Below are 19,342 nucleotides of genomic sequence, written 5' to 3' on the forward strand. Positions count from 1 at the left end.
GGGTCCGCATACCTTGAGTGCTGAAGGGTGGACAGCCTCAGGTGGCGGGTCTTCCAAAGCCAGCTCCTGCCTCCTTTCTACCCGGACGTCCGCGTAACTGATCAAGACATCAAGAGACCACAGCAGGAGGTGGGATATTCCAGATGGCAATGGCCAAGAGGACTTGTGTGGTACATCGGGGTACCCTACATGACGCCCACCCCAGAATCGTCACCACAAAGGAGGCTGGTCTTGTCACTTTTTGAGGAAGGAGTTTCATTCTGTGCCTAAAATTCCACCAGGGTGACTTCTAATGTGACATTCAAAATATTTTCCTTTCCAGAATGTTTTTACTCCCTTCTCTTTTACTTATCTTCCCCCCATGCCCTGAAACTTCCAAACTTCATTGTCTTTAGAAACATTTTCATCTACAGGATAAGCCTTGCCTTTGAATAATCAGAAGGCTTTCCTAAAACCTACTCAGTCTGGACTGTGCATGCAGAGAAGGGACACATGGCTTTTTAAATAATTACAACATTTGAAAGTTTTCTCTCAAATCTAGATCTAGACACAGACCACTGATTAGTCTGTGGACCCACTTTTAAAATAGTGTGGTTAAGGGGGTGCCTGCGTAGTTCAGCTGGTTGAGTGTCAGACTTTGGTTCAGGTCATGATCTCATGGTTCCTGAGTTTAAGCCCTGCACTGAGTTCACTACTGTCAGCACAGAGCCTGCTTTGGATCCTCTGTCCCCCTCTCTCTCTGCCCCTACCTCCACTGGTTCATTCTCTCTCTCTCTTTCTCTCTCCCCCACCCAATAAATAAATAAACTTTAAAATAAAATAAAATAAGATAGTGTGGGCAAATCAATTCAATGTGGTGATGGCCAAAGTGACCCGTGTGTTCCATGTATGGAGATGCAGGTTGGGCAAGGGGCCTTGGGCAGTGACAGTGCCTCTTGGGCGTCTGGGATGTTGTTACCTTATTTACTCACTAGTTCACTCCCTACTCTCTCCGAGAGTTACTTTCCAAGATTTGGGAGGTAGAGGACGGTGAGGAAGATCAGGGTCAAGGGCAGAGTCTGAAGACCAAGATGCTGGTGGCAGGGGCAAAAAGACCCTCTGACAAAGGCCCAGGCTGGGTGGCAGTGGATGGGACTGGCCTTTAATGGGAAACCACTGGCTGCTGAAGGGCCCAAGGTTGGGCTGGGAGGCCAAAATCAAGTCCCTAAGAGTGGCATCGGTGTGATGGTCAGGGTCATTGGCAAGAAAGACCAGCATTTCTCTTCCTTCCTCACTTATTAAAAGAAGAGAGATTTACTTGTTGACTATACATATGCATGTGTGTGTGCATGTATGTATGCAGGGTATCTATCCATTTATCTACCTACCTACCTATTATCTATTAATCATCTATCTCTTATGTGTGTGTGTGTGTATATATATATAAATAAATGCAGTATGTATGTATCTATAGGTATTATATATATATTTACCCATCTATTATCTATCTACTTACCTACCTACCTGTCATGTATATGTACATACAGACATACAATATATATAACCTTTCTTTCTTTCCTCTGCTCAAATACTCTTTTCTAGACCAGTTTAAAACTGATTTATGTCCTTACAATTTCTGTAGTCAAGGGAAAAAGACCCCGCAAGTGACATTTCTCCTTCACCTTTGGGAATTATGACCCTACGTAGTCTGCATCTAGGAAATGTTGGATATGCTGCTGCCCTTGGAGGCTCTCCTCACCCACACTGGGATGGGCCCCCCCTGAGGCCCCCAGGAACCACCAGGAACCCCCTCCCACTGGCAGCGGGCTCCCTTCCCAACACTGCCTCAGTTGCCAGCAGGTTTTTTTTTTAATGCATTAACAATAAAGGGGACTGTGTCTGTGAGTTATTTAGAGGCAAAATTTAAATTTTCTTCCTAAAAGAGTGACAAGGAAGGCTGGGGGATGGACATAGATGAGGGGAAAATATGGAAGTAGGTCAGTGAAGCAGTAAGTCACTGAATAACATCCTGGTGGCCTGAAAGAGTGTGTGAAGCTTGCAGAGGGGCCTAACTGAAGCCTCAGCCCCAGGGGACTGGAGTGGGACGTGAACCTGGAGACTCCTGAGGCAACAGGGGCTCTGTGTGAGCTGCAAGGGGGTCGCCCGCGCCCCAGCCCCAGCCCTCACCTGACGACCGAGTGCGTACACACGATGAACTCAGGCTTGGAGTTCCACTGGTGGTAAGTGATGTAGTAGTGCGTCTGCAGCCAAATCCACTGCTGGCCTTTGGTCAGAAACCGGTAGCAACAGGACTTCCCTTTACCAAACTGCATCACTGTTAGGAGAAAATAAAGTCTGCATGTAGCAAACGTTAATACAAAAATGATCTTTCCCCCAGAAGTTATTGTTAAAAATATAAGCTTCCAGAAAGTGCCAAACACGGTTATTTTAAGTGACTCTCAAGATAATGGTAAGCGATAATGAATTCTTCATTAATGGAAGAACAATCTGCATGCTTCCCCAAGTGCTCAGAGGCTTAAGAGAGCCTCAGATAAGGGCAGGTTCCCAAACTGGAGTTTAATTAAAAAGAAACACAGGTTTTCCTGCTGGAGGTGGAGCTGTCTTTGGAGCTGCATGAGCTGAGTACAGAAGAGACAGTCCAGACACCAGGGGATCTAGGCCCAAAATAGAACTGACAGCCAGGAACCTCTGGATGGATTCTGTGGCTGTCAGTGAGCAGTTTGTGCTTAGTCTACATGGTCCTAAGTTAGAGAGTTGGCCACAGATGCCTTCCACCTCAGGCCCCAGTGCTGCAGGGCTGCGTGGAGTCCTGTGCAGTCAAGTCTGTTGGGCTTCTCTGGGGGTGTGCAGAACAGAATGGATGCTGTTGGAATATTAGACTGCACAGGGCAGAAGGCTGGACTGTGGGTCTAAGGAAGAAGAACAATTTGGATTTTATTGCCTCGGTGTCTGGAATTTAGCACCTCTTTCAGCAAAACAGTTAACAGACAACACAACCAGGAAACCAAAGCTATAAAGGGAGCCACTGCCTTGGAGAATGTGGTCTCTGAAGAGGTAGGGAGCCTGGCTGAGCAAGGGCATAGGCTGGACAGAGTGAGGACGGCTTGCCTGAGCCCTGGGGCAAGTCCTTCAGATGACGAAGGTAATCCTACAACCAGGGTGGCCTTGTTGCTTTAGAAGAGTCAGAAGCAGCCAAGACTTGAGGTAGCCCTGCCTGTCAAATGTTCACGTGCCCATGAATCACTTGGGGATCTTGTTAAAATGGACGTTCTGATTCTGAGGGCCTGGTGGGGATGCCTGAGAGTCTACAAGGCTAGCCAACTCCTTGTGATGTCCTTGCTGCTGTTTGAGGACAACAATTTGAGGAGCAAGGGGTTAAAGTTTTAAAGATTGGCCTTAGGGGCACCTGGGTGGCTCAGTTGTTTTTGGCTCAGGTCATGTCTCGAGGTTCCTGAGTTTGAGCCTCACATCAGGCTCGCGGCTGTCAGCTGTCAGTGCAGAGCCAGTTTTCCATCCTCTGTCCCCCTCTCTCTACCCCTCCCCCACTTGTGCTCTCCCAATAAATAAATAAATATTTTTTAAAAAAAGATTAGCCTTAGATTCTAACAGAGGATCCTGATAGAATATGAGCCTATTCTTTGGACAAGAATAGCAGAGAAGGGAAAGTTATAGTGGGTACAACCGACAGGACATCTATCAAAATACAGTGTTGGTGGTCAATTTATGTGTCAGGATCCATAGGTCACTATGACTAAAAATGTTCTTGTTTAAAGCTAGAACTTGGCACTGAAAATATGGCTTTAAATGGCTAATTCTTAACTCCTCTTGCTAAGTGAGAGCCCAGATATGCTTGTAATTCTCCCTCCCCCCACCCCACCCCACAACATGGGGCACCTCCCCTACCTCTGCCGGCCTGTGGCCCCCTTTTGTAGTAGAGATCCTTCCTAGTGCCCTCCCCTAGTTGGATGAGGAACCCTCCTCTGAGTCCCCCCAAGAATTTTGAACACATTCCATCCAATGCTGTGACAAGCATCCATTAGACCTCATTCCTGCAGACCAGCAAGGAGATTCTGATCATCCTTATGTACTGGGTCTAGTTTAGTATCTGGCCTGTAGCTTGTGACCAATATATGTCTGCTTACAATGAACAGTGATGTGAGTTCAGTAGTTTGTCTTTGAAGTGTATTGCAGAGGGGCACCTGGGTGGCTCAGTCTGTTGAGTATTTGACTTTGGCTCAGGTCATAATCTCATGGTTCACGGGTTCAAACCCCATGTCAAGCTCTTTGCTGTGAGCACAGAGTCTGCTTCAGATCCTCTGTCCGCCCCCCTCCCTGCCCCTCCCCTGCTTGCACTCTTTCTCTGTTTTCCTCAAAATAGATAAACTTAAAATAATGTATCGCAGAACTTAGGAAAAATAGCTAACATTACTCACTTTGTTTTCTCAGGTAAGATTAAACAGCTTACAAATCTACAGGATATTGGGAAAGTGCTGGGGGTGGGGAGGAGGTGGAGCAAAGTCAATTCCAGATGAAAACTCAAACCACAAGGACCTCTATCACACTTCTACATCATTTTAGAGAAAACAAAATGTTCCTCCTCAAAAAGAAACCAAGTAATAAGTGGACTTCCAGGACCCAAGCGTCCTGCTGTTGGGGCTCTGTGGAGGGTGCCGGAGGCCGCCGGGTGCCAGGGCAGGGTGTGCGGTACTCACGGTGCTGATGGCACCTGGCCAGGAGCTCCAGATCGTCAATGTGGTAGTAGTCATAGCCTGAGGTCCCCAAAACTTCAAAAGGCAGGTATCCTATGATCGGAGGGGCTCTGCCAAGCAACGGGGATAATTCATCAGAAAGCAAAGTTCCCCTACCAGACTCACCATGGCAGCACCTCAACACCGAGGGTACCATCTGTGTGTTTCATGATCAACACTGAGACCTCATTTCTCAAGAATGAGGGCAGGATGATAATTTTGCAAGGGTTCGAACCAGAGAGGCTGTGTTTCCCAAAGTGCTCAACCCTTTTGGCATTTGGATATTCAGTTTCCTTAGCATAACCTGGGTTATAATACATTTTATCATTACTGAATAATTAAGAACAGCTATCGATTGGGTCAGTCCAGTCCCAAAGCATAATAAAAACTTAAAGGTGGGGAGGGGAGATTTCTCATCCTTCAAAGGTGAAAAACGTTACAGAAGAAAGAAAGAAGGTGAAGTTAAAGGGACAAAAGGGTGTTGAGAGAATTAAAATGAAGAGTTTCTCTCCCATCTGCCCCTGCCTTCTGGGGAACTGGAGCGGGCCCCGAGTGGGGTAGGGGTGAGGGTAGCCCAAGGATGTCCCTGGGCTGTGGCACCTGACTCTCCTGAGATGCTCGGATTGAAACATGGATCATGTCCATGGATGGGGGCACTCGACGCTGAAGGGAAGCCGCCTCACTCTGGGCCAGGAATGACTTTCCCTGCTGCCAGAAAGCCTTTCTCCTTGAAGGGACAAGGCCCGCCTTTTCTCCCCCAAGGAGAGCCTGGCTCATGCAAACAAACAGTTGAAAAGGGCCCAACCCAAATATGTTTTTCTTTTCACAAACCTGTGATCCAGAAATAAAAATTTCCATTCCAAGCTATGCCTTGAAGTGAATTCCTCTAAAGGCTCGTCAACTATGCACATTTCCTGTATTAGAAGGGAAAAAAATATTGCTTGGGGTGCCAGCTGCTCACCCTGGTTCAAGAACGCGTGGTGGGTAACAGAAGTTAAAACCATTTAGAGCGAGTCTCCAAGTTGTGTTGGGCTGAAACCCATCATCTGTAGCTAATTTCAGTATTAGCTGATACTAAATTTATTTCACAAGCTGGGGAAAAATACCTAAGAGCTAAAATGTCACACCACTCCCTTCCCATTATCTGGAAGGGTGGTAAACATGTGGAAAATGGCTTTTCATCTGAATCTGAATGACGAATTTAACTCAGCATTCATGCCATTGATGTTAAAGCAATCATGGGTGAGGGCATACAGACAAGCCCTGGATTTTGACACTTGGTCCTCACCTCCGCTTCTCTGAGTGGTATTGACGCCAGCGCTGGCGTGAAAGGAAGGAGGGTCCACAGAGTTGCAAAGGGCATCTCTGCAGGCTGAACTGCAGCTGACGCTGCCTTCCAGCAAAATAGCTCCTAGGAAACCAGAGTTAGGGCAAGGGGTGTGTGGCGCAGTTCACAGGCACCAAAACCAGACATTTCAATTTTTCAAAGTCAGTGGCAACTTCATTGCCATCTTATTCTTTCCCAGAAAGACGGGTAATGAACTGTAACTAAACGTGACTCAGTTGTACTAGTTTCACAGGATGCACGCTCTCCCAGGTACTTGCCTTTAAGAACTGTGGTGTGGCCAGACGAACGGTGGCGATGAAGCAGACCTCCTTCCCCAGCGGCACCCGGCAGGGCCTTGAAAGGGTGCTGTCAAAGCCGTTACAAGAGGGACTAGGCACTGGGGTGGGAGGAGACAGACGGGTTAGCCCTGTGTGACACGGTGGCCGCCCCCGACCTGGCATCGCTGTCGGTCAGGGCTTCGCGGACATTCACTCCCTTCATTCATAGGACAAACACCTCAGTGAGGTAGGTGCTACTATCATCCACCCTGAACGGAAAATGGGAGGCCCAGGCTGTGAGTAAACAGACGGAATCTGAGTACTAGCAGACTACCCTGCCTCTCGCTCCCAGTAGTCCTACAGCCACTTAGACTCTCGTGCTGGGAAGAACATTCCACAAAAGGAGAAGAGAGCCTCGCTCGCTAGTATGGGCCCATGTTCTCACTTCGGGGTGTGTTCCCCAGTCAGATGTGGTTTCTGATCTGATGGGACCCCGACATTGGTTGACCCCCCTTCCCACCCCTGACTCTGGCACAGCACACCTGGGATTCGAGGGCTTTCCATGTCTGGAGCCAGGCTGGTGCTGAGCTTGGCCAGTGTGACTGAGGAGATGGGCTCAGGACCAGGGTGATCCTGAGAGGCACACAGTGTCCCCCACAAACTCGCTAGCTCTGTAGCTCTGCACAGGTGACAAACCTGTTCACAAGTGTCTTCTATTCTCGCAAGTCTGGGAAGGCGTGACTTTCCACATTCTACGGATGAGGCAGCCGAGGCCCAGAAAGGTTAAATGTATTAACCAAGGTGGCTCAGAATTGAAATTCTAGGCAGGGACTCTACCCAGGTCTTCCGACTCCAAGCCTGAAGTTCTCACAGGGCAGACAGGAGATTGCTCAGGGCTCGTGCCCACCTTGGGGCTGAGAACAGGCCCCCCACACGCCCTCTGGGGAGGTGCCTGCTGCCATCTTCCCTGGGAGCTACAGAGCTGGCTTCAGAGTGACTGTGGAGAACTGCTTTACCTTTTGGGCCAGGGAACGATTCTGCTATTTTGGGCGGAGTATGCTGGGTGAGAAAAAGAACCCTATGAAGAATGGGAAAAGTCACTGGACTATGCTTACGGAATTCTTGAGTTTGGCTACCCATTAGATTCCTTGGGACCTTTCACGTGGCCTCCCAGATGCCCAGGCCCCAGTCCCAGATCAGCTAATTCAGACACTCCGAGGGTGAAGCCCAGACACTGGGGCTTTTAAACCCTCCCCACAGTTACTGCTGCAGCCGGGGTCGGAGATTGTTATGCTAGATAATCTATCCTACCTCTTTCTTTTTCAGATGCAGTTGATTATATCCTGAACTAGATCCTGAATTCTAACTACGTTTCTGAACTTGTAGATTTAAACATAGTTGTGTTTTCCAATTTGAGAACATATAAAGCAACAGAAAATGAAATGCGTTCTAAAAGGAAATCTGCAAGACTTTCTTTGGATTTTAGCTTTCCAATAATTTTTGTTTTATATGTTCGTAGGTTTCTAAATGATTCTATAATGTGGTCTTCTATCCACTAACATGAATAAATTCATTTTACCAAACATATTCTCTGAATTCATTCACATAAATATTAATATAAATGTTTCCAAACATGACTATAAAGGGGGCAAAGTAGAAAACAGTGGTCCCTGCAGATTTACATCTGTCATTAGTTGGCTTAGTCCACTGTAGATTAATGTGGACGGTGAGCCAAGGGACTCACCAAGGGGAGAGAAGGCAATCCCTTAAGGGAAGGGTCTGCGGATGTGAACATCTGCATAATAATAAAAAAAGACATTAAAAAATTTGCCAGATGTGAAATACCTCTCTGCTTGAATCTAAGAGACATCAACTGCCAAATAAAGACCTAATAAAATTCTCCCCACTCTTTCAGAAAATCTAGACCTTCGAAGCAAGCTTCCAAGGACTCCCTGGAAGTTTCTAGAGAAGGTCTCTCTCATCTGTCTCTAAACCATGTGCCTTGCTGGAATGATCCTTCTGGCTACCAAATTCCTGCCTTCTTTGGTGACTTACCATGAGGAAGATGGGGACAGAAGGAGCATAGTGGAGGGAAACACCAGCCTCTAATAATTTCTTCAAGGGGCAGAAACCACGGAAATTATGTGAATGTACTGCAGAGCTTACTAGCTGGCCTGGCTGCCTCTCAGGGCAGTTTTATATCAGTCCTTTTAGAACTTCTAAGGTTTTAAAGATGAAAATACACTCCACAGGGGAATTTCATTATTGCGTCTAGCTTACACTTGATAAGCCAGACGCTTTACAGAGGGGCCCAGAACCAAGCCTCCTCCTCTAAATGAGCTTGCTCCCCCAAAACCTTAAGCAGCTGAGGGCTTGATCAAAGGTGATGGTAAATCAAGGATGAAAGTTGTAACAGAGGCCAATGGGATAACCTTGGGGGGAAGTCAAGGGGAAGAAGATACTTTAAACATTTTGCCAACTGTGATTCAAATGACTTTTATTCACAGCATGAGCCTTCTCACAGATTCCAGAGTCAACACATGAGCAAACTGCTCTCTGGGACTTCAGAGTAATATTTAGCACTTAGAATAACTTCTCTGGCACTTCTTATCCCAAGGTAGTTAAAAAACATTAATTAAGAATTTAATTAGTTGTTTCAATTTAAGTAATAGAAAAAACATATCTAATTACAACTGGCTTCCTGAGTCAGGATTAACCAGTTGATGCAGAAGCAGCCCTATTTATCAGGTCTCTGCTTTCCTACTTCTTTCTTCTGCTGCTACAACACACACACACACACACACACACACACACACACACACGTAGCACTCATGCCACAGATAAAAGCAATGATTTATTGCTACATTTTTTGCCCCTAGGGTCATCTTACTTGAAATTGATCTTACTCTTGCCCAAAGCTAAAGAGACAGGTTTCCCCGTGGCAGGAACTGGTTCTAGTTCTCAGTCTCCTGCTCTGAGCAGGAGTCTTACACACAGCAGGTGCTCAATATGTGTTTACTGAATGCATCTCTGATGAGAGGACCTTCCATCTCACACCTAAACTACAGCTTAAGACCCGGCTGGAGACTTCTGATCCCAGCCCACGATGAACACCAAAGCCTCGAGACCCCCCTGGGGCTCCCCTTCTGCAGCCCAAGCTGGTGCTGCTGGGGGTGGGCCTGCCGTGGGAGGGTGCCTGCCAAGCATGGTCCCAGGTCCCACTGGCACTCGGGCTGGCTCACTGCCCTCCTGGTGCATTTACTCTGGTCAGAAGGATGTGGGCAATGTCTGCTGCAAATCAACATATCACAGTCGCCCTCAGTGAAAACAGCACAAGTGCCCATATGGGTCTCAAGCTTGGAAACATGCAAGATGGTGCCCTGCTTTTAGCTTTCCTATTAACAGTCCACGGGGGCGATCAAGCCCTTCTTTGCTCCTGAACCTTTCATCACAGACTCAAATTTTATAGACCCTGCAAGAATTTTGCCTTGGGCTTGCTCTCTAGGGATTCTGAACACAAGAGAGCCCCAAGGTTCTCCAGAGAACAAGATGATTAGAGTCGAACTCTCCTGGTGTGGGGGGTTGGCTTCCATCTCAAAGGTGACCTCTCAGGTCATCCATGGAAAGAAGATAAGAACATCTGAAGGGGCAAGGAAGGCTTGGGTGGCATGAGACGTGTTTGCAAAGGGGCAGAAAAGAACGAGGAGGAAGCAGAGGTGGGGATAGTGAACATTTAGCTAATAGCAAAGGTGTAGAAAGAAATGGAAAAAGATGTACTCCATTTCCTCAGTACTGGTTCAGTCATCAGGCCTAAACAATTAGGTATTCTGATCAGAGATGGCCTGCTTATGATAAATTAGTTGCAACAGCTGTGGGAAAGCATGCTAATAGTCCACAAGGAGAGTGACAAATAGCTTTCTCGGCACTTCTTGGAACAAACAAAAATCAAAGCTGAAAGGTGTTCAGGAAGACGTGAAACAATCAGTGAGGAGGCTTGCTGAGAGAAGAAAAACGTTCTCAACTCTGATTTATGATAAATGTCCAAAACGTCTGGGTTACAGTGTTGACCTGTTAAGGAAAAAATAATTTCCTGAACGTTCACAAGAAATCCTCTCCCTCTAATTAAGCACTATTTTCAGAGTCTTCTTTTTCTCTTCACAGTGTGGTATGCTTTACCCGATGTGTTCTGAATAGCCAGGTTACTGGGTTCTGAGGACAGCGGCAGCAAAATAATCCTGTCCTGGTTTCTGGCCCAGGGCACCACCTAACTAGCTGGGGTAAGGCGTGGTTCTTTGCTTTCTTTCCGCCAGTTCTGTTTGGCATCAGAAAGAATGAACAAGGCTGGAGACAGGCTGAGAGCCACACAAGAAAGCCAAGGGTTTGCAATTTGCTGGATTGAAAAAATTACTCAGATGGGAAAATATATGTCTCATTTAAATATTTCTTCCTTCCGTCGGTGTTCGTTAATTAGAGTATTTCTCGGGGCCAGGAGGTTGTAATGGCATTGACAAGATATGTACCAGACACTTGGTGTGGAAAGGGCCAGAAGATCTGAATGCTCGGGGAAGCGAACTTCGTACAGGAAGTTGCCCCCTGTCCTCCAACAGGATGTCTTGTGCACATTTTTAATCACAATTACTGGACAACCTCTACAGAAATGCCCTGCTCCCAGGCTGGAACAAGCAGGAAGATTCCTCGCTGCTCCATTTCCATACGGGCTCTATCTAGATGCTCAAGCAGGACAATGACCTTGGGTAACACTTTGTTCTTTATTGCGTTCTTAATTCCTCCGCAATCTACTCTGCCAGCAATAACCACTGCTGGAGAAGATGTGGCACTTCCCTGTTGGGGGAGGTGGGGGGGAAGCTCTGCTTCTTGCTCTTGGGGGCCAGTGACAGATAGATGAGACACCCCTTCCCTGAGGCTGTCCTTCCTGTGATAAACTCACGTCTCCATTCTCAGTGAGGTCTGGTGGGAGTTGATTTGCTCCCCTATGAGAAATCTCAATTCAGCTCACGAAAACAAAAAACAAAACCCCTAAAGCCATAAAATGAAGCAACCTACAGAAATCCCACGGAACATACGGAATCAAGTGTTGTAAGTGAAAAAGCCTCCATTTCTGCCAGTGTTTCAAATCTGGTTGTGTGGTTAGAGGCGAATAGGTAAAATGAGGGCAGGGAAACTTTTATACTCTGGTGTGTGGTTTCTGGAAAGCCCAGAGTGGAATGTTTGCTGAGGGTGACCTATTTGGAACCACACCAAAAACTTTTGAAATACTGCTTTCTGGATTTCAGTCAGATGTACATTTAAATCCAAGTCTGGGGGAGGAGCAAGGGCTTACTTAAAAAGAGGATTGCCTTCTTCCTGGCATGAACTTATCTTTCAGGAACTTGAACCTGTTTATTGGACCCCTGAAAGCAAAGATTGTTTATTACGCCTTTGAAAATCGTGTGGCTGGCTCCTCTCCAGTAAGAGTGGTGGGGGCGGCTGTGGGACTTGGGTGGGGGGTTGGAGAAGCCCCAGGGGCTCCTCTACTTAACTGGAGAAGGAAAAAAGATGGAAGGGTATATTTGTTGGAGGTATTTTAAAACATCTGTTATGGGACAAACATAGCCCTGAATCAAGTAATTTCATTTCATTCCTCTTCTGGAAATGATGTGTAGAGCAGAGGTAGACCTGGGGCTGTTCCCCCCAGTGGTGACTTCTGGAACTCCAGACCACATGGCCAAGTTCAGACAGTAGACTCTTTATGGGAAGAGGAGGAGACATACGGTTCTGTATTCTGGCTCAGATTCCCTCAAGAAGCTTTTCACAGACTTGGTTAGAAACTATCCTACTGTGAAAAAGTTCTAGGAAGGCTACTTTCTTGTTCCATTTCCTGACATGTACTTCTTCATGTTTATTAAAAATCTAGGTTAAAGATGTGAAGTCCCATCTTCACCTCTGCCCATCCCAACCCCAACCCAAAAACATCTGTACCAAAGGATGAAGTCTGAAGGAGAGACCGAGATGTGCAAAATACTGAAGCAGGGGAAAATTCCATTTTGTTCAAGTGTTCGGGCAATAGTTGCTGTGTCTGTGCAGCCATGGTGCACAATCAACTGCCGAGTCTGGAAATGTCCCACTGGAGAGCTGAATCTCATTAATAAGGGCAAAGGTGCTTTTGTGCCTCCCCGCACCCCAAATTCCTAACTCGACCTACTTATACTGGTGATAGAGCCAGATGAATTCTAAGCAGTTATCTGAGTGAGCAGGCAAGCAGCACATACCAAAGTGGATTTAATCTTTGCTTTGGTAGGGAGAGTGCCCCTGGAAGCTACCACTCCATCTCTGGAGTGGGCTTTGGGGTCAGTCAAGGAGAGCTCTATTATTAGCTCTCAGTTTTGGAAAAGCCTCATTTCCCTATGAGTCAAAAGTCGCGTCTGAGCCATGCCTCTACCCCCTACATCCAGGGCTAGGATCTCTGAGCCTTGATCTAGGCCAACATATTTTTGTCGAGCCTTACTTATGTACCAGGCATGGACTGCATAGGCTCAGGAAGGGGTGCAATGAGCTCCTAGATCAGTAAACGTCACCATCCTTTCCACTCCATTATTGATAAAAATGAGAGCCTTATATTGATTTCCTGTTAGGCATCAAAAGAGAATGCACCAGACAATGCTCCATAAACTGAACAGCCCTACAGAAATGACAGGACTTCTCCTGATAATGGACCAGGGTAGCATTTCTTACATAGTTCTTTGAGGTGTGCACAGGGATGCTATTAAAATAAAACCAATGTCCATAGTCATTTTTCTTCTATACTTTACATATTGCTTTGAAAGGTGTGCCATGCCTGAAGACTCAGGGAAGTTGCATGCGGTGGCTTGTGTACAAACCACATTTTGTAGTTTCTGTATTTGGTGCTTTGACATTTGGGGCCTTGTAGACCCTGGAGGAACTGGTCCTTTCAGGCTTGGCCAATTCCTAGAAATAGGGCATGACTCACCTTCCAGAGCACCTTTCATAGGCAAACCAACCTACCTAGAGCCCACACCCCAACCATCCCCTTTATTGGTCTCTCATACTCTGGGCTACTATCCACTTGCCCTAATCACCCGGGTCCCTGAGAACTACAGACAAGCCCCTCTACTCAAGAGCCTACTAAAATTATTCAAACTCGCCAAACCAAAGCCTGTTTACACTGCCTCAGTCAATCTTTTCCATAGAAACCACACTACTAGGCTCTTGCCCACATCTCCTACTTGCTTTGCTTCCTGACCTACCCTGGTGCTTCCCTGTGTGGACTCCATGGTGTCTTGTGCCAGTTTTTAGAGAACTGTGAGCCTAAACCCATTTGATTTCAAACAAATCTTGGGTATCCTTAAAACAGCTTGGTACATGGGTATAGGACATCTGGTGTGCACAGGGATGGACATCATGTACCAACAGCATGCCCGGTGGCAGGGACAGGCCTGTGTGCTGCATCTACACATTTAATTTCAACACAGATTTGCTTTGCAACATAGCGAAGCACTGGGGTTAGGGGTAAGAGTTCAGGGTTAGAATGGGTATGAATGTAGGTCTCCCACTTCCCATAAGTGCACCTCTGGTTCTTACGTGCATTAGTTTCCTCCTCTGTTAAGATGTGAGTGACAATGCCAATAGTGCCACTTATAAGGTTGGTGGGAGGACTCAATGAGAATAGTAATGCAAAGACTGGGGCCAGGACCTGGGACTTAGGAGGCATTCCTAAGGTGAGCTCTCTTTATCAACCCACTGTCCAATGTTCATTCTGATGTAAACCTACAAAACGAGATTTGAAGTATTTCTTACAGTACATTCAACTCTACTTTATAGGTCAAAAATAATTGAATGTTGGTGATTTCAGAGGGTTCCATATTAGACATTCATTTGCCTCTGATATTGTTGTGGTCTCTTTTCATCCAAGTGAGAATGATATTTCAGGTTTTTCACAACTACATTTAGAGACTCTTGCTTCAGGAAAGCCCCCTCAACTTGGTTTGTTCAACAGGCTCTCGAAGACACTCTGGCATACTTGGTTTTAAGTTTTCCACTTTTCAATGCTGTGTGTTTATAGCAGTAACAGTTTCCCCCCAAAAAATCACACATAATTTCTACACATTTTTTCAGGCAAACAAACATTGTCTCAACTTGAAGTGAAAATAAAGCTTTGCTGGTTAAAACAACAACAACAAAACGACCCAGGTATTCACAATGAAGCCTGAAATCTGCCTCTTCCCTTGAAACCGCCTAAAATGCGATAAGCGACAGGAAGCTTCAAAGTGATATTCAGCAGCATCTTAATGGAGAGTTGTGGAAATGTAAATTAACAAAGGATGTGTCTGCTGCTTGGCAGCCAAGCATAGGTTGGTTCCTTAATTAAGTGGTGTGCCGTTGTCATGGGGACACATGGGCACAGTGTCCCAGACTTCCCAGTCTTGGCACTCTGCGGGCCAGGGTGGCTTCCCCTTCCTCGCACGCAGCCACATAGGATGCTCTGCTCTTCCAGCAGCTGGCATCACGGCCACAGCACACATTTTAAGCAAATTGCGAACCACTGCTTGTATTAATTCAAGGATAAAGCTGTCGAAAGGAGCACCATAAGTGTGAGGAGTACCATTACAATTCCTATGGGATGGCATGTAGTATCTCAATAGTGCGGAGTTTCACAAAGTCCATGACCCCTTTCATCAGAAGCCCAGGTTCTTTCCAATTGTACAATACCAGGTCAATCCTCAGATCTCCTGAACTAGAATCTGGGTTTTTAACAAGCTGCCTCACCCAGTGAAGCCTGCACCTAGGCTGGCATCATGCTGGGTGTCCTACCAGATGTCTTGTAGGTCACTTTCTTGAACTAGGCAGCTCAACCAGCTACCATTTACTTATTTGTGTGGTTCATGAAACATTCATCTCATGAGGGTTGGGAAAGGCATGGTCAGGCTTTGGCTTTATCCTGTTTGGCCCAGATTTAGGGCATCACTTGTGAAAGCTGACCTCCCTTTGCTTCTTTCAACCACTTAGGAATCCCATTTGGGTAGGTTCCAAAAGGGCGCCAAGTTAGCCAAGGAGCCCATCATCTGAGGATGAGCCCTGAACATTAGGCTTGAAAATCACTTTGGCAGGACCAAAGTATTTAGGATCTAGTTCAGACTTTTAGATAAAGTAGGTATATTTATGCAAATGACATACAACAGAGGATCGTTTGAGGGATACGGAAAGATCCTGGCTGGCTTCCGCATTAGGACTCAGGGCCATTACATTGGCTGATTCTAATGGGAACTCTGGGTCTGATTCGGTGGGTAATCGACTCCATCATGGGTCCAGAGGCTGCCCAAGCAGGGCTGCCATCAACTACCTGGTGTCTCCACCTGACCACTCATCATTTCCATGCCTCATCTCCCTGTCAGTTTTCCTTTGGTATTTTCCTCCTTTCTTCCCCCCTCTCTTTCTCTCATCCCTGTCAACACTTCCTTCTGTTTTTCCCATCTTTGTGGTTTTATGAAATGTTAGATTATTCAAAGTGATTTGTTTTGTGTAGAGGTTTGATGAGCGAAGCAAACAAAACGCAGACCTTTCTGTGCTGGGCTCTACAGTGGGGCTGTGGGATGGGGACTGTACTTCAGAATTTCTGCCATTGGGCCTGCATTCCCATTTTCACATGGTGAAAAGTGAAACTGAGGGTGTCACTCTAGTTTAGAGGTACAGCCAGAGCTTGGACCATTAGTCATCTGGGTAATTTCAGAGAGTACGATTTTATACTTGGCTAATCTGTAAAATTGTGGATTTTGCTGGCTCCTCATAAAACAGCTACTTTCTGTGCATTAGGGTCAGAGTAAGCAGAAGACCCATGTGCCAGACCCGTGAGAACATGCTCATAGCAGTTCTGGAAAAAGGAGACTGAAGATGCAGAAACCAAGGTTACGGATATTCATGTCACAATGAAGCCCTGTTTGGCTGTGTGTAGGCTGAGCCTAGTCTTTATTAACTGGAAGCTGTTTCCCACAGTACCGAACTATTCCATCAACCTGAAAATAAATACATGAATAAAGTGCATTTCAGTGGGACTTCATGCACCGGCATAAACAAGTGTGGGAGTACGTTCTTCTCAAATGGGAGACAGCATTTACGAGCATAAAACGCATCTTGGGAACATGAAAATCCAAATGCAAATATGAAAAGCACATATTCTCACTCCCCCTCCCTCAGGGATTCTTATGCCCCCGTGTGCGCGTTTGCATGATAAAAGACACTGTCACAATTATATGACAATTAAAGCTTACCATTGTTGTAAGAGCGAAAATTTCCTACAAATTTTATGTATTCATAAGTTGGAAATTCCTTTGGGTTCAAGCTGCCTCTGAGAAGATGGCAATAAAACTCTAAATCGTTGTCAGCTGGGCCGTTAAAGGAAAAAAAGAAAAAGGAACATGAGTATGACATAGATTCTAGACTAAACAAGTTTATCTTTGTGTAACTCATGGGCTTTAGTCTACACGGCCAGGACATTTCTCTCATTATGACTGACTTTTGGACATGGTTTTATAACCTTTGCAGAATAGGGGGATTCCCCCACACCATAGTCTATATTGATATTCTTGCCTTCCATACTTGGGCCCAATTAGTCTTAATTTGCTCACAGATGTCTGTGGTTGGTTATGTCGGCATTGATTAGTTCCGGTTGTTTTCATATGGTGTATTAAAATAAAGCTGCTCATATAGAGCTGCTCTCTTTAATTTAATCTTTTCACATTGCTTTGAAGTAACATCAGATATACAGCAGGACAAATTATTTACGGAAAACAGACTAAGGCTTGAACAAGCACGAGTCACTAGCATTCCCTCCACCAAGGTACACGGTTCAGCGAGCACCAAGGCCGCCCTTTCCATCCGAGTTGCCAATTTTGAGGAAAACTTTAAAATTCCATAAAAACCACAAACGTATAGAAATAACCAGATGACGATCTCAGGAGAAGAGAACTTGGAGTTTTGACCTAATTGTTCAGTTTTCAGTTGGTCACTTGGTTATCATATACATCTAGCTTTACAGTGCCCTCTACAATAAGGAGACTGCTCCCTGGTTTTTGCAGTGCTGGTTACCAAAAGACTCTTGTGTTTAAAAAAAAAAAAAGAACTTCTTGTATTACAGGCAAAACAAATTCTTACTCTTAAGTGCCATGCTTTCAAATTTTCCACCGAGAAGTTAAATGTCAGACGATTCTACTACATACTACTACTACTACTACGTAAAACTCTAGGTTTAGTCTGAAATTCCAAATAAAATATACCTCTAAGGACCCTGGAAATATTCTGAGTCACAGGGAAAGCTGTTTTCAAAATTAGTCCTCTCTCTCTCAATTCATTCTAACCTCCTTTTCAAAGTAAAACTCTTATCTTTATATCTCATAAAACCAGAAAGGTAAACTTACATTTTAAGTATTCTGGGGAGGGGGAATCTGTCACAAGCATATGGGAAGAGAGCATTTTGTAAACTTCTGAATGTTCTTGTTCTGGAAGAAAATTTAACAAATTCTGATCCATGACATCTGACTGAAAAAGAAAATAAAGAACAAAGGTACACACTCAACGAACATGAAAAACAAAAGCAAAAGCAAAAGCAAAACCTGGACATTCAGGACTACTCAGAACTGACCTCTGAAATGAAAAGTTCAAGACCTGATTTTCCACACAGAATCTCAATTTCATCACTCTGTAATCCTGGATTATGATCTATAACGTTTCACTTGGTCCAGAGCAAATGTGCTATGGTATTGCCCATAGGCCCACGAAAGAAGTAAGAGTTAAATCAGACAAATAAGCAGAGGGTCCCACTTTCCCTGGAGGAGCCCCACCTGCCAGGACTCCCGTGTTCTGACTGGGGCCCCCGTGTGAGCCCTGTCACTCCTGGGAAGGGCTCTAAAAAATGTGTGGGGTTCCTTTTCTGACCATTAGGCCAACAAATGAACCCCTGTTTACTATTTAAATGTCCCTCCAATCAAAGAAACTGCACTTTTTTTCTGAATGCTTGAACACTGTGCATACAAAATTAATAAGACATAGAATCTAGATCTAGCATTGTCCAATACAACTGTCTGTGATGATGGAAATGGTCTCTAATGTGCGCTGTCCCTTACGAGAGCAACCAGCTACATGGCTATGAGCAGTGAAATGTGGCTGGTGTGACAGAAGACTGAATTCTTAATTGCATTTAATTTTAATGATTTTAATTGGAATTTAAATCGCCACATGTAGCCCATGGTTCCCATAGTGGTTAGTGCAGGTGGAAGTCCACAGAAGAGAGAGAAGACGGTCACGTCTCTTGCAGCCTCAGTTTCCCTCAATAAACTCATGCTTTCATACATTTTTAAAACACGACCTGCATGCACTCTTAAATTTGTATATCCAGGCAACTCTCTGTTGCGTGTCCCCTGGGAACCTGAGATTCACATGGACATCACTAATGTCCTCACTCTTTTGTGCCCTCGCCTCCTCCTCTCCTGGGCTCAATGTCCCCATGCACAATATTGCCAGGTGGTCACTTGCCCGTCGCACTTGCCCATCCCATTCCCAACATCTCCCCTCATCTTCACATCCAGACAATGTCCAAGGGCTGTGAGACATGCGTCCCTCAAATCCTCTCAGATCTCCTCCCTTCTCTTTATTTCCATGGCCTCAACCCCAGGCTCGATCACCATCATCTCTTATCTGGGGAGTGAACTGACCAAACTGGTCTTCCCACATCAACTTTTGTTCCTGTGCAACTTATTCTCCACCAGCAGGCTAGAAGGAGTCTTGTGTCAGATCAGGTCACCCCCTTGCTTCAATCTATCTATCAGCAGGGCACCTGGGTGGCTCAAGCCATACTGCATGTGACCCTTGACCTCAGGATTGTGAGTTTGAGCCCCACATTGGGTACAGAGCTTACTTAAAGACAAACAAAACAAAACAAAACAAAACAAAACAAATACTGTCATTTGGTTTCCAAATGC

At 45.6% G+C, this 19,342-nt stretch overlaps 1 protein-coding gene across 4 annotated transcripts in view; it reads right to left on the reverse strand.

Annotated features, from left to right (window-relative positions):
• The window catches only part of NPAS2 (neuronal PAS domain protein 2), an 87,191-nt gene that overhangs the window by 23,883 nt on the left and 43,966 nt on the right, over positions 1–19,342 (reverse strand). For 3 of the 4 annotated variants that reach the window (XM_029937139.1, XM_029937138.1, XM_029937140.1), the window contains exons 6-12: positions 17,783–17,903; positions 16,637–16,750; positions 6,354–6,472; positions 5,580–5,662; positions 4,713–4,819; positions 2,167–2,314; positions 13–97 (exon numbers count right to left, since the gene is read on the reverse strand). In XM_029937139.1, coding sequence (XP_029792999.1) covers positions 13–97; positions 2,167–2,314; positions 4,713–4,819; positions 5,580–5,662; positions 6,354–6,472; positions 16,637–16,750; positions 17,783–17,903 — 777 coding nt within the window. The remainder of the gene's footprint in view (positions 1–12; positions 98–2,166; positions 2,315–4,712; positions 4,820–5,579; positions 5,663–6,353; positions 6,473–16,636; positions 16,751–17,782; positions 17,904–19,342) is intronic. The other variant, XM_029937141.1, reaches the window with a different exon arrangement.

Source organism: Suricata suricatta, chromosome 4, assembly GCF_006229205.1.
Source record: "Suricata suricatta isolate VVHF042 chromosome 4, meerkat_22Aug2017_6uvM2_HiC, whole genome shotgun sequence".
In the NCBI taxonomy this organism is placed as follows: domain Eukaryota; kingdom Metazoa; phylum Chordata; class Mammalia; order Carnivora; family Herpestidae; genus Suricata; species Suricata suricatta.